This window comes from Ammospiza nelsoni, chromosome 6 (genome assembly GCF_027579445.1).
Source record: "Ammospiza nelsoni isolate bAmmNel1 chromosome 6, bAmmNel1.pri, whole genome shotgun sequence".
NCBI lineage: Eukaryota > Metazoa > Chordata > Aves > Passeriformes > Passerellidae > Ammospiza > Ammospiza nelsoni.
In genome coordinates, this window is record NC_080638.1 from 9,883,353 (window position 1) to 9,899,140 (window position 15,788).

Here is a 15,788-nt window from a genome sequence, read left to right on the forward strand (position 1 = left end):
TGCTTAGTGCCTACTCCAAAGCCACTTGAAACAGCAGGAGCCTTTGCATAGCAGACAAAGCAGAAAAAAATTCCTTTTTTTCCCTTCAAACACTGATTTACAGGAACAGAAATGTTACTTCATGTGCAAATTCTTTTTGTAGTTGGACTGTTTATAAAGTTTATTAAATATATTATTAAAATAATGCAATCTTTTTATCTTTTTCTCTTACCAGGTCTCAAAACATTCTAAAAGCTGAAGCCTCAATATTGAAGTGATCCAGGTAGAACCTAATGGAAGGGAGAGGAGAGGAGAGGAGAGGAGAGGAGAGGAGAGGAGAGGAGAGGAGAGGAGAGGAGAGGAGAGGAGAGGAGAGGAGAGGAGAGGAGAGGAGAGGAGAGGAACTCAGTGGCTGTAGACTTCCCTCAGCAATCAACCTGTCTGTATACAGACAGGTATTACAATGCTGTTATAAAAATAACAGCATTATTTTCTCTTGGAATGAAGACAGGCTGAGGGATTTGGGATTGCTTATCCTGGAGAAGAAAAGTTTTGGGGAGACCTTAGAGCTCCTTGCAGTACCTAAAAGGCCTACAAGGGAGATGGAGAGAGACTTTGGGCGAGGGCATGGAGTGACAAGGGGGAATGGCCTTAAGCTGGAGGAGGTGGGTTTAGGTTAGATATAAGAAATAAATTCCTTGCTGAGAGGGTGATAAGGCACTGGCATGGGTTGCCTAGAGAGGTTATGGACTCCCCACCCCTGGAGGTGTCCAAGACCAGGCTGGACAGGGCTTGGAGCAGCCTGGGATAGTGGAAGGTGTCCCTGCCCATGACAGGGGGTTGGAACTGGATCATCTTTAAGGTCCCTTCTGACCCAAACCATTTTGTGTTTCTATGATTCTCTGCCCTGAGAGGCTGCCATGGCTCTGAAGCTCTAGGCTTCAGTCTTGCAAATCCAGTAATTGAATTGCAGACCAGTTAAAATTACTGAGACAGACAAACCGTGGGCTGCTAAATCCACAGCAATGAAGCCAGGACCAGCCCTGCTCATTTCTGTGGACAACCACATCCATTTCCCTTGCTTTCCTACAGCAGCAAGCTGTGCTGATCCCACACGTATCCAACAGCCAGGTTCATCTCTTGCTGCTTTAGACATCTGAGCACAGCTCCCACGGCAAGAGTGCAGCTGCCCTGGGCTCCCTCTGGAGCCAATGGGAACAGACAGGCACCTGGAGCAGGTGATTCATGGACCACACCAAAGGTCTGAATCACTCCTCCCATGGAGTGGCTCTCTTGCTCCACTGATTACAGAGGCAAGCCAGGGTAAATGGGTTCATGCTGTAGGTGGTCAGCCAGGTGGAATGTATCCAGACCTGCTCTAGGTAGGCAGGAGCTGCATTATCACAGCTGGTTCTGAATCCTTCAGTTTCTTCTTCCAATATTATTCACAGCTATGTCACATGGATATGGTCTTTCTGAAAAATACTATGTTTTTAAAAATGTTTAACTAAATAATGTGCAGCTCTATTGCCCTGAACTGAATGCACTTTTAGCTTGATACCTTTCATTGTAGCTATAAACTATTGGAAGACGTGCTGAAATCAGTCTACACGGAGGGAATGTACTATGTTTGAATTGGATATTAGGGGTGTACTTCATTTCTGATTGAAATAAATGATACCTGGCTTTAGAAATTCTTTCTAGCTCAAGGGGATTTCTGCTGCTGTAAATCCATACAGAAAAGACAGCAGGTGCAATAATTCTGAACTGCAGATTGCACAACTGAAGCTGAAACTAAGCTGAAAGCCTTTTCGAGTTCAGCAGGTTTGTACTTGAGTGAGAATGTGTGGTTTTGGTTGTGGGAGTGACAGCTAAATTTGAAAAACATTTATGGTCTTGACATAGGTATGATTCCCACTAAAACAAATTGTGTAAGTTCATCTGGTCTTTTAAGAGTCCTCCTCAGGTCTCCAGTTGCATTGTAGAGACTTTTCTCCAGTTGCATTGTAGAGACTTTTCTTCCTAAGTCCAGTCCAAAAACTCTCTTCAGTTTCAGAGCAGCCAATTCCCATTCGATTTACACCTCCCTGAATCCAGCACAGATCCGTGTAGACCCACATGAAATAAATAAAATGTTGATGTGAAGGACTGTGCTGTGTGAAGTGGTGGCTTCCATCGCCCAAGGGCTGACACATTTACTGGTGCACTTATCTTATACATGGGCATAGCCATTAATTACCTCTGTCCTCTTCTCCACAGGCCACCTTCCAGCCTCTTCCCTCTCATCCCTTCTCCCTCAGGCAAAGTGTCTCCTCTGTCTAGCAACCTCTGGAGACTTTTTTTTTATGGCAACAGAATGGTCCAGGTCACGTCTGTCTACTGACAAAAGGATAATCAGTGCTGCTGGCAAAAATCCTGTTCTTGTATCTATTCATGTCATTCTGAAATGCCTGAAATGTGTTCAAAATGCTGTCATTAAGTCATCTGTAAAGGACAAGGAGTAAATAAGGTACCATCAGCTCCACTGGGGAGGGGAGAAAAGACTGCGTGAGCGATCTCGGGCTATTTTCAGCAGAGGCTGTGTGCTGGTGTGGGGTGGCTGTGAGGCTCACCGAGGAAATTTGGGCACAAACGAAGCGTGGAGCCCTCAGTGGGCAGAGCAGAGCTGCGGTGGGCAGCAGGTGTTTGTCCTCAGAGCCCGCGGGCAGGGCAGCCCCGGCCCGACGCCACTGCTCACCCCAGCACGGGCTGGCAGGAAGAGCTGCCTGCTCTGCTGAGCTTGGATAAACATTAGGATCTAATTTATCATGTGACAGGAAAGGAAACCTTCCCCCCACCCCGTTTTTAACAGCCTTTGTTTGAATTTCAGCGTGTGGTTTTTGAGATGCAAAGAGTGGAGAGAGGTTTAACCTGGGTCTCTGGACTGATTGCTGTCAGCTGATGTATGTGGGGCTTTTTCCAGACACATCCACAAGTGTTACATCTCACTAAATGACATGGACAGGGAGCCAGACCTCTTGCTGAACTTACAAAAGAGACATCACACTCATTTAATTAAAAAGATCTGAGCTGCTGGTGCTCTTCATGTCGGATGGTATATCCTGGGTTACATGCCCAGGAAGAAAAAAAAAAGAAATGTTTTTCTTTGTACTACCAAGTAAATAGGACTGAGAAATATTTTGCTGTTTGCAGAGCCTGGGAGTTATCATTCCACGTGTATTTAGTGCAGCAACAGAGCATTATGCAAAGATCTGGTTATTCACTTCTTTTCTCTAGAATTTCAAGTCCTGCCCTTGCCCGCTGATCTGGTCCCAGCTTTGGTGGACTGCACATGGGAGTAGCAATCAGCTTTAAAGTCAGGCCTTTCAAATATTTTTGGGGCACCTCAGAGACTCTGTATCCACAGTCTGTGTGGCATTCACAGAGTGTGGTACCTAAGGAAGGTATCTGCAGTGTGCCACATGGGAGGCACATTCCTTAGCTAGGATATCCTGGCTGTAGATTCCCTCCTGGACTAAGCTGTGCTTTTGGGCGTGAAAAGATACCTGGCTCTTTACAGTGCCCCCTTCTCGTGTAGCAGACATTTATATGCTCTGGGAACTCTGTTCCCACCTGAGGCTGAAACCCATTTCTCAAGAAAGTGCCTAACCACTGGCATTTCCACCCTCCTCTGAAACTGGTGTGCACAGTGATTTGAAGGTGACAGAGATAGAGGTGAGGCTGAGGAGGGTCTGCAGCTAAAACCTCCTGCCCCGTGGATGGGAAATCCAAACACGGATGTGAAGAGATGAGCACGCTGAATGCAAGTGTCTGTGCCTTGTTAACAAACTGGGTGAAGTGAAAATTAATTAAAGTGGAGTTCATCCATTTTTATTCTCAATTCAGGATTGTGTGCTAGGTTCTTTGCTTTCATAATGAAGCAGGATTATAGCATGGTAGAAATCTTCATTTTTTGGTTTTAACTATTTAAGGACAAAACAAAACTTAGTTTCAAAAGAGAAACACATTCCAAGGCATCCTAGACTGAGAGAAAATGTTATTCCATGTTTTAGGATCTACATGAATACTGAGGTTAATTAATTTATTCCACATGACCTGGCTTTGAGATCAGTTAATTGGGCTGGATATATTGCAGTGTCCACTTTGAGAGAGATTATCAACTCTGTGCCCATTACAGTCTTTAACCTTTTGCCCTTTCATCCACAAAGTCTCCATTTGACTCACATGTTAAACACAAATCTAATCAGTCTTTCTACTAACATTATTAATTTTAATTTTTTCTGTGTGATGAGCTGAAGTGGAATGGTGTTTGTTCACACAGCCATGAACTCCACTTTATTTTCCAGCCTTGCTTTGGTATTGCTGGAGCAGGTTATTTTGAAAATGCTGCCCTGGCAGCTGCTTAGCCTGAAGTCTTCCACTGAAAATCTGGATCAAAGCTTATAAATAAAAGCATTTACCTATGTACATGTTAATTCATAGCAATTCATTTTGGAATCTTTTTGCTACTCTTCCTATATAGAAAAGTCAGACCTCAGTTTTTCAGACATTCAGCACGAAATCTGTGCTGATCTGTTTGGCAGAGCTCATGGTTTGAATGTGCCTCATCATATTTGGCTTTTTCCTCAAAGTTCCAGTTCCCATAGTCATGGGATTACATTAGAAACTTCAGGAGGAAAAACAAAAAAGTAATCTAGACTTCACGGCTGTACGGGAAAACTTAAAAAATGTGACTTGAATTCACTCTAAAGGCTCAGATACCAAAGGGAAAGAGCACAGTGTAGTAAACTTGTAAGGAATTTCCTATGTGGAAAAGGAAGATTGACCCATTAGTGATCCATTCTATCCAGTGCTAGGTGTCGAGATGTTGTGTTTACAAATTAATCCACATAATCCAGCCACAAATCTGCTAAACCTTCTGTGCAGGGACTGCTGCTTTTTGGCATGACTTGTCTCTGCCTAACTGGCCCTTGATGCCTTTTAGAGCTTTCCACTGTAAAGCAACAATAGGGTCCAAAATGCAAATACTTTATTCAGGGTGGTAGCACAAATGCAAAGAGAGGAAAGGGAGTTTTCTAAACTTTGCCTGGCAGACCTCAACTTCCAACCCATGGGCATGGTGAAGGCTCCAGAAGAGAGTAAAAGTTATAGAAATGCAAGTGGAAAAACACTTCTATGGTGTTTTGGAAAAATAATAGTCAATGTAGCCAAACCCAGTTTCCTGTGGAGAACAGGCTATGTCAGAGAAGTCACCCCTCACTGTGCTGGGGACCTGGCAGCTCTGCTCCACAGGATCACAGAATGGGTTAGCTTGGAAAAGACCTCTGGGGCCATTGAGTCCATGACCAAACACCACGGTGTCACCCAGGCCATGGCAGTGAGTGCCACATCCAGCCTTTCCTTAGACATGCCCAGCGATGGTGACTCCAGCACCTGCGTGGGAGCTCATTCCAACATCTGATCAGCCTTTCTGTGAAGGAATTCTTCTTAATATCCATCCGAAACAACCCCTGGCAGCTCAAGACTATGTCCTCTTGCCCTGTCACTGGGAAAAGAGACCACCTTAGCCACAACCTCCTCTCAGGGAGCTGGATGGAGTGACAATGTCCCCTGCTTTCGTCCAGGCTGAGCCCCTTTCCCAGCCCCCTCAGCCTCTCCTGGCGCTTCAGACCCTTCCCCAGCTCCATTCCCTCCTCTGGACTCGCTCCAGCCCCTCATGGCCTGTCGAATGGAGGTGCCCAGAGCAGGTCCCGGCATCCGGGCTGGCCGAGGCACCGGGAACGGGCTGGGGCGGCCGGGCCCGCTGCGATCCCGCCCCGCCACAGGCAGGCCCCGGCACGGGCTGCGACTGCGGGGCCGCTCCAGCCCTGCCCTGTTCCAAGCCCTCAGCAAGGACGCCTCCCGCCCCGGGGCTCCGCTGCGGCTCTCCCGTCCTTTCCCCCGGGGCGGGCAGCGTGGGCGGCGGCGGTATCGCTCCCAGGGCACGCAGCGCAGAGCGGGGCTCGAACCCGGGTCCCCGGCGGCGGGGAGCGGGTCAGGAGCGGCCGCGCCGCCCCGCGCGGTGCATTGTGGGTGCCGCACTGATTTATGCGGGGCCGCGGAGCGCGCCGGGAGCGGCGGGAGGCGGTGGCGAGCGGGGCCGGGAGCGGCGGGACCGCGGCGGCGATCGCGGCTCTCCGGGGGTGCAGCGCTTCTGCCGCCCCCTGAGGCCGTGGCGGCACCGCCGGGCGGCCGGCACCAGCCACCCGGCCTCAGCCGACCCCGCGCCGGCCACCACGGACGTGGAGGCGGCGGCGGCGGCGGGCGGAGCCGGGCCCGGCCCGAGGGGACCGTCCCGGCGCGGCTGAGCCGCCGCTCCGTAGGGGCCGGGGCCTCCGCGGCCGCGCTCGCTCCGCAGGGGCTGCGCGGGGCCCGGGCCGGCCGCGCCGCTGGGGCCTCCGGCGGGGAGCGAGCGAGGCGAGCAGCGAGGCCCGGCCCGGTGCTCTCCCTCCGGCGAGAGCCCCGCGTTCTCCGCCCGCAGCTTTGTTCGCCGGGCTCTGCGCAGGGAAGCGCAGCGGCGGGACCGGGCCGGTGCCCACGGAGCTGCCGGTCCTTTCTTTGCCCGCTCTCGGGTGCGGAGCATCGTCTGCGGGACTGGTGCGGAGAAAACAACAGGTCTCGCTCCGTGCTCGCCTTCCAAAGCGACGCCCGCGCCTTGCTCTTGGGATTATAAATGTTTGAACTAAGACGCAGGGAACTGGAAGGAGAGCTTCCCGTTGGAATTAATAGAAGAGAAAAGAAGGGAGGCTTTTCCAAATCCTCTACAAGAAAGCTCATGCTGTTTTCCCCTGCTGTCCGTACTCTGTTTAATAATGCGATTGTGACCTGAGTGGAATTTATGAGCGATGAACTGTTGAAGCTTGTTGCATCTCTGCATCGGACGACTTTGGGGTTTTTTTCGGTCAGCACATGATTCCTCTATCCCAGCTGTTGCAGGACCTGTGGGCCAGTAATAGAGGGATGGGAAGCTGAGACAGTTTATTTTCACATTCTTCTGTGCCGGGGACTTGGCGAGTTAGCTGAAGCTGCTGCATTTTACTGGATCTGCTCTTTCCTCGGCAGGTTTATTATTATTTTTTTTCATGTGCTTCGATTAAACAGTCATTGGACTGGATCTGGATGGGTGCTTTGCGATCCAAAGGGTTTTGGGGGGTAACAGAAAACTGCTAAAACAGAGAAGAATTGGTGCTGCAGGAAACCTGGGGCCTGTTTTCCAAGCCTTTTCGTTTTACTGAGCAAGGTAAATAACGTAGTGGTGAACATTCAGGGCTTATCCTAATCATGCATGAAAATGTTACAAAGCACTTGAGGTTGTTCCAAGTCTTTAAAAGCATGGAGAGGACCCACTGTAAGGCTAAGAATGAGCTATTCTTTCAAAATTTCCAGATGTGAGTGTGAAATTTAAGGCTGAGAACAAAGTTTGTGGTACCTGAGAGGTTTGGGGAGCTGCTTTTCCTGATTTTGCCTTGCATTCTTCTAGGTTTGTGTTTTTGAGAGAGGTTGCCTGAACAGCTTTGTTGTTGGTTCAGTGATTATAGGAGTGAGTTTTTTCCATGGTTTTTAAATCTTCAATGCCTGAGCTCTGGTGGGGATCTGTGAGGGTCTCTCAAAGGTGCTCACTTCCAGTAGTGCAGTGCTCCCATTTGCATTGTTAACCAAATCCATCCTCTGCCTTTAATTACTTTTTGCTTACCTTTACTTTTGCTGTCCCCATTGACAGCTGCTACTACTTCATAATGAATTTTTTGCTTTTTATCTTCCTTTACATGTTTTTATCTCCTGAATTGGACTGTTTGGACTTACCACTCATTTAGCATACATCACTTTCACCACCATAAAACTTTTACAGCCAACACAAGCTCAAAGCACTGTTGTAGATACAATCTTTGTGCGTTTGAAGCAGTGGAAGAAGCAGATAATGTTTCCCAAAATGTGCAGTGTAATCATTTGCTGGGTGAAGTGTATAATTTTTGGTGTCAGGCTGCATGCCTTATCTTTGTTTTTTTTTTAAAAGATCTCAGCAGCAATTTACTCCTCACAAAAACATAAATCCATTAAAATGAAGTCGCAGTTTGAGACGTAGCCTGCAAAAATCTGGTTTTGCAAGAAGTCACAAGATTCTCATTATGAAGCAAAGCCTTGATTAAGTTGACTGTACCTTTTCTCCACTCTTAATGAAATAGTGGCAAACACCGAGGTGCTGGCAGCCTTTGCTGATGCTATCGTGGGGAGAGCTAAGTGGGTATTACGGGCAGCACTCAAAGTTCCTGTTTAGATCCGTTTGACCGAGATTTGTGGCCTTTGTTGTGTCTCTTTTTGTTTCAAGATGATGTGTGAGGTGATGCCAACCATCAGCGAGGCCGAGATTCCCGCCGGGGGAAATGGAGGCCACGGTTCAGGTTCCCCGCTGCAGTCGGATGCAGATTCCCACTTCGAGCAGTTGATGGTGTCCATGCTGGAGGAGAGGGATCGCCTGCTGGAGACGCTCCGCGAAACTCAGGAGACGCTCGCCCTCACCCAGGGCAAGCTGCATGAGGTTGGCCATGAGAGGGATTCCTTGCAGAGGCAGCTCAATACTGCTCTTCCACAGGTATGAGCGTTTGGGAGGGGCTTTGTCAATGATTTTTGTATTCTTTGTTGGCTTTTTGTATGTTTGATTTACTGAAGAGTCGAGTTGTCTCAGGGAAAGATGAATCTGTCCTGAAGGATCTTTTGGTGCTTGCTCACTTTGAGAAAGGTGCAGAGGCAAGGAAAGCAGGGAAGAGCAGCCCTTTCCCTCCAGTCTGCTTTCCCAGTTTCTGGAATTTCCTTGGCTTGGCATAAATGTGGAATGGTATCTACATCCTTTTGTGTAATAGAACTTGATGGATTTTTTTCTGCAACTAGTACTTTTTAATTGCTATTTCTTAATTGCCTGATTCATTCATGTACTTAAGAATTAATACCTGGTCTAGTGGGAGGTGTCCCTGCCACTAGAAACCACTTGGAACTGGTCTTTGAGTTTCCTCCCAACCCAAACCATTCTGGGATTCTGTGAATTCCATACCGACCATTCTGACTCCATTAAAGACTTTGATTTAAAGCCTTGAAGACTGCCTGTGAATGCATGCTGAGTTGTCATGGCAATATAGAAGTCTGAGTGTGTTGTTTAACCTCTTTAGTTATTTTTGAAAAGTTTGGATTTGGTTTTTTGAGGCTTTTTTTTGGTCGTGCTAGGAGTTCCTAATTAGTGCCTTGTGGAGAATGCACGTGGCCTGCAGTGCTGGTTTGTTACGTAAGGAGCATAGTTAGGAAAGGTGATTGGTGTCTGCAGAACTCGTTGGGTTTTATCCATTCCAGTTAAAAATAATACAACTGGACTTTGAACATGTTGAGAAGCATTTGGTTGTAGGCAAAGCAGGGGCTGCTTTGAGGTGTTGGTTAACTGTTGACAGCCTTGTGCTTTCTGGCATGGTGGTTGCTGTCCCAAGCGTGGCACAATGATGCTGTGACTTTTACAAATGTTCCCATATCCTTGAATGTTGTAATTACTGTTTATACCCTTTCAAACAGTGGTGTTAAATCCTCCTGTTTCACTGCTGTCATTACAATGTAATCACTGTATGACTCTCGGTATGGTAATTGGTGCTGGTAATTACTGAGGGGTGGAAATGAAAATGTTACATGTGTTAATCTGGTTCTGTTACAATGATGAAAATCAGAAAGGAGAAGTTTCTAACCTTTGCTGCTGTCCGTGTTAAATCATGTGCTGGAGGCAAACATCATTCTTTGGTTTTTTGTTGTAATAATTGTAGCTTCTCATCCTCTGTGTCAGGTCTGCTACATTAATGGAGGCCATTAACCACTTGCATGACCTGCAGACTGCTAGACCTGAGTTTGTGGCTGAGCAGAATCATGTCAGCTCTCAACTCTGCTGTTCCCCTTTTGCCTTTTCAGTTCTCAGCTTTCCTTCCTAAATCTAGTAGGCTGCTTGCATGTAACCATCACTTTCTGAACATTTATGGAAAATTAGTAAACACTTCCCCTTTTCAAGAATGCTATAATTGCATGGTTTCTTGTGAAATCTTTTGGAAAAGCAAGTCAGTTGAGGAAGAAATTTTACTGCAATTTTATGTAAACGTACATCAGTGTATGGATTTTTGTAGACTGCTGTTGGAAAATACTCTTTTCATCCTGTGGAACTCTGCTGCTTTTGTCCCCAGTGGTGCTTAGCTCAAATGATGGTGGTGCTTTCAAAAATTAGAAATATTTTCATTATTGCTGATACATAGAAATAACTTCTGTATTGGGCAGTTTTTGTTGTTGTTATGGTAGAGTCAGTTACTTCATGGCTGCAAGTTTTTGATGAGGGGAAACAATTTTTTTCATTCTAATATGTGTTCACTGTCAAAACTTTGTAGTGACGAATATTTGAAACTATTCAGACTTTTTTGTTAATTATTTCAAGCTAAGCATTCTTTTGAACTACTGCCTCAAATGCTCTGTTGTTAAGCTGTGAATTTCAAGGAGGGTAAAGTCTTTAAATTTAATAAAATAACAGCTGTGTTGTATTTTTTTCAGCAAAGAATGGATAGTAGTGTAGATTTAAATTTTTTTTTTGTCATAGTAGTTCTTTTCAGTTTAGTGGACCTGCAGGGTCAATTAAACTAATTGCACAAAGACCTGTGTAATTTCATTAATTGCTAAATCACTCTGTAAATAATACCAAAGTATTATTTCCTTCTCAGACTTGGATTGTTACAAGTCTTTGTAGTTGATTTTAGACTACTTTATCTTAACAGGTATTGGATTGAATTGTTTCAATTGTGTACTTCTCCTGTTTTAGATCTTTAGCTGAACCAGCCAGTTTTAGACTGTTCTGATGACTGATGGCAAGTCCTGGTCTAAAAGCAGGAATGCCAGATTGATTTCTTCTGTACCAAAATGCCTCTTCTGGTTTTGCTATGAAGGCAGTCAATTTCTGATGGCATCCCTGTGCTTAATTCCTTACATTCACTGAGTTTTCTGTGTATAAGAAAGAAGCTCACACTGGTATATAAAATACACCATATATATATTTCAAAAGTAAGTAACGGTGGATGTGATCAGTTTCCAAATGGCAGTATTTTCAAAATCAGGATTTGCACCTCTGAGATTCTAAAAGTAAATGCAGTTTTTTCCTGCAGCAGTGATGCACATTTCATGGTCACATTTCTTAGCTGGGAATTCAAGGCATCAAGGTTCTAGCTCCATAAACCTGGGACAATTATTTGGTTAAAAGCAACTTTTGTGGATGTCTAATTCACTGAGAGGAGTGTATTTAATCTTATATAGATGTGCTTTGTCTGTTACATTTACTTAAAGTAAATACTTAAGTAATTTACTTAAAGCTGACTTTTTCTGGGTTTTTAGTGTGGACAGCTGGAAGTGAAATACATCACCACTGCCTTGATAAAATAACTAGATTCTTGGCAATGCTCTTTGTTTTCTGGGAGTTTCCTCTATTACAGATTACCCTACTCAAACTGTACTCTGACCTTGGAAAACGAACTTGAGGAAATCAAAGTGCTGTGCTAGAACTTAATTTTATGCTTTCTAGAATTTTTCACAGAAAAAAAAAAAGAACATTAACTTTTTACTTGAAGAGCTTTATAACATAAACACATTGTTGTAATTCTAATGATGGTCTTAGTGGATTTGATTATGCCCTTTATGTGCCTTTTAGAGTGCATTCTACAGAATTCAAGATTTGTGTGCTTCAAATTCATAAGTTAATCTGTAAAACTGCATTTGAAGGTTAAATTTTGGACCTAAGGTAGATGAGGCCCAAGTTACTTCACTTCTTTTAAAGTGTTGCAGGCCAGGGTTCATTTTGCTGATAGAATTTCACTTAGATGTTTTCTAAAACATGATGCTTGTTTTGGATGGTGAAGACCAGAGTTTAATCTCCAGTGACTCTGGTGCTTATCACAAACAAAAGCACAGTCAGTGAATTCACAGCAGTTGTTATCAGGATGAAAATTTTAATATGTATGTTAATTTTATAAGCTAATAAATACAATACAAATATGAGGCAACACATATTAAGATCCATCTTAATCTTGCACCTCTGATCTTTTGGCCTTAAATTTATCATGCCTCATTTTTTTCTCTACAAGGTAAGCAAAATAGTAGGTTAAAGTAAAAGTTGCTTTCTACCCATTGTAAATATTTTATCACTACTTCACCCTTCAGCTCAAAATGGTGTGTGTCTGTTCATATTTCTATTCAGTGAAGTTCAGGTATGTCCCTGTACAGTGATGTTCCTTAGACAATCTCAGAAATACTCAATGCCTCACCTGTAAGAAATAACAAAACACTTGGCCCAAAGACTGCCCTGGCATTGTCTGGAAGTGATGGACTTAAGGATTTCATTGCTATTTTATGAATAGTGGTATTTGGATTTCCTCCAGACAAGTTTTGAGTAATACAGGATGTCGTAGATGTAGAAATGAGGCTTTGAATTGTACCTAATAAGAAGAACACAGTGGCAGAACACACAAAGACCTGGCCAGACTCTGCAGCAGCTGAAATTTCCTCAGCACTTCCGTGCAGCTCCATTTGCAGCATTCCCAGATGTTCAGCCCTGAGGTGCCATGGCTTGCACTTCTTACTCTGCTGCTGCTGACTTCTGAATAACAGCCATGAATGTCAGAGAGTGCCCAGGAATGCTGAAGTGCCATAGGCTTTCACATGGATGTCAGGGCAGGCACATCCTCCATTGCTCCCACCCAGTTCTGACAGCAGAGATGAACAGGACTCTTCCTGTTGCATTTTCAGACATCTATGTTGAGTTTCAGTTGCTAAATCATACTTGGCTCTTAGTAAATTACTGAACTGATTTGGCTTTACACTAGTTTGTCAGATGGAGATAGGAGTTAACATTCAGAATTCTTCACTGATTGTCAATAAATCTCAGCTTCCCTAGCATTTCTTTGTTTTCAAGACATAGAAACGGATACCTTTTGCTCCAAACCTTCAAAGTATGAATTTGTCTGAAATAATGCCCTGTGTTTGGGCAAAAAGGAGTAGCTCCACTTAAATGATGCAGAGGAGGATATTGAGCACTGAGTCTCCAGCACTGGTTCTGTGTTCTTGGTTTCTCATGTAGATATGTTTGGGTTTGTTTATTGAAACATCCTACCCCTGCCCAGCAGACATCTGTTTGCCTATTGTTAGCAACTTGCTGTTTATACTGTGCTTTTAATTTAGGTTAAATTTAGGTTAATTTAGCTTGATGATAAATAGACCATTTAGCTAGATTAAATTTGGAATTCATTTTGGGTTTCCTTGTATTTGAGGGTGAATTTGACTGCTGTTAAGTTTGGGGTGAAATTTCCTGCTGCTTTACTGCTGAGTGGTGTCCCATTCCTATCCCTCCCCTTAACAAGAAGATTTGGTGAAGTCCGAAACTATTGTTTTTATTTCCCTTAGTTTATTTGTAGAAAGAAGGTTTTGGTGACTGCACAGAAATGCTTTTTATTTGTTTTGGTAGTGGATGAGGCCCTGAAACAGGAGCTAGTGATTTTTCCCTACTCTTGTGCTACTGTGGGCAGATGTCTGTCAGTGGGTTTATTAATGCTTGGCGTGCTCTAGTCCAACCTGCAGCCTAAAAACAGACTGGGTATGAGGTGGAAAGAACTATAATCAAAACAAAGTATTTAAAATATATATTTAGAACCAGGTGAACATCACATGTATACCCTCATCAGTTGCCTGTAGCCTCTGGTGCAAGAGGTAGTGTCTTTTGGTATTTAGAGAATTCTTCCTCTGTTACCTTTTATTTTTTTCCTCTGTTCTTTTATGAGAGTAACTAAAAAGTGCTTTGAAGATGTTTAGTTGCAAGACTTGAAGATTCAATGTTGCTACATAATTGCAATACCAGAAAAAAATCCCTTTTTCTTTTCTTTTTTTTTTTTAAGATAAATATGAATTAAGAACACAGTTCCCTACTCCCTTCCAAATTCTTAGGGTTTTAATGTCCACTAGCCTAAGACTTGGTTTCATCTTTTCTGTAATATATTTAGGAGAGTTGAATGTTGGTTTTATTCACTGTAGGTTTTGATCATGGAATTAGTAGGACACATTGTATTTTAATATATGCAGACCCCTTACAGTTAAAAGTGTTGTCAGAGATCTTGAATTTTTGGAGAGAACGTTTTAAGTGCCTATTAGTAATTGTTTTTCCCTCTCCCTGTGTTACCATTGCATCTCTTAACTGCATGAATGTGCTTCACAGTTGAATTTGGGGATTTATTTTTTAGTTTTCCATTTTTAAAGGAATATGACAGAGGTCTTTGTGTAAGCTGCTTGTGGCAATTTAGGCAGCTTAAGTCACTTAAAGTCTTTAAAGCTGACTGGTATCTGTTGACATATATTAGAAAATAATATAATCTCTTGTGTATATACATCTCAAGCTATAAATACTGAGAAGAGATAAATTTGTGTTGTGTGTGTCAGGTAATCTGGATGCTCATAACTTTCCAAGTGTCTTTTTCTAATAATCCTGCCTGTGGGTTCCCCAAGTGCCTGTGGGTTCCCCAAGTGTAAATGTAATGCAATTCCTGCCAGGAAAAATGTTTTCACATTCTCTGGGCTGAAAGAAAAATTATTATTTTGCTACTGAACTGAGTGAGTTTTTTATTCAACTTGACTTTTTCACAGAGGCACAGGGAAATCATGTTTCCACATTTTGGAAACTCCAGATGATTGTGTAGGAATCCATATCTGTAGGTCACTTGAGGAGATTGTTCTGGGAGTTTGGATATTTAGAATTGGAGGGGTGTGATTACAAATCCAATTTAATGCTCACTTTCATTGCGATGTGTTGTTTTCCTCTAAGCTGATGTGAGTAGTTGTTCCCTTGGTTTTTTTGCCCGTGACCTTTATCTGTTTCAGACTTGCCCTTTGGTTTCACATGGAATCAGCTCCTTTCCTTCTGATCAGCCTGGCAGGGCTCTGTGGCCTGCTCCTGCAGTGGCTGGGGCTGCTGCATTTTTCAAAGGAGAAGCTTTGTTGCTTAATCTCCTCTTTTGCTGTTCCACAGTGGCCTTGAACTTTGCTCATGTGTTTATGCTTCTGTCTACTGAGGATATGGTTTTTGGGGATGGTGATGCAGGTCTTAACAGCAATATAATTTTGGTTGGATCTGAAATGTGCCATGGCTGTTGATGGATACATATGAATTCCTGTAATTCATCTCTCTTCTGGTTATGTTTGCAGAAAGATAAATACCTAGAATTAGTCTTTTGTTTTACAAATTCTGTGAAGTGCACCAAAGTTCAAGTCCAGGCTGGATGGAGCTCTGGGCTGGTCTGGTGGAAGGTGTCCCTGCCCATGGCAGAGGTGAACTTTAAGGTCCCTTCCAACCCAAACCATTCTAGGATTCTGTGATTCCTTAATGAAAATGTCCTTATGTGAGCAGTATTGTGCATAATCTGATAGCTTCAGGACAGATTTTAAATAAGGACTTGTTTAAAGGGCTGCTTGGAAAAAAGCTTGAAAAATTTGATTTGTGACCTTTTGAGTTTTGTTAAGGAGAAAAAATAACTTCTTTTTAGAAAGTAAGCATTTTTTTCTTTGTTGTTATAGGAAAATGGGCAACTCTTGATTTTGTTTTTAAATCTAATTAACATTTTTTTCTTTTTTTTTCCTCTCTGTAGAGCAGTAATCTCTCTTTGGGCATTGTCTGAGTAATGGTGTGTTTTTCTTCTATTACTAGTACAAAGTAGAGTTGGGTATCTAATTGTAGA

At 43.6% G+C, this 15,788-nt stretch overlaps 1 protein-coding gene across 4 annotated transcripts in view; it reads left to right on the plus strand.

Annotated features, from left to right (window-relative positions):
• Positions 1-6,517: 6,517 nt before the first annotated feature.
• The window catches only part of PPFIA1 (PTPRF interacting protein alpha 1), a 52,606-nt gene continuing 43,335 nt past the window's right edge, over positions 6,518-15,788 (plus strand). The window contains exons 1-3 of one of the 4 annotated variants that reach the window (XM_059473732.1): positions 6,521-6,919; positions 7,120-7,258; positions 8,345-8,608. In XM_059473732.1, the coding sequence (XP_059329715.1) occupies positions 8,345-8,608 (264 nt within the window). In that variant the 5' untranslated portion in view covers positions 6,521-6,919; positions 7,120-7,258. Of the gene's footprint in view, positions 7,259-8,344; positions 8,609-15,788 lie in introns of all 4 variants that reach the window. The other 3 variants (XM_059473734.1, XM_059473733.1, XM_059473731.1) reach the window with 3 other exon arrangements.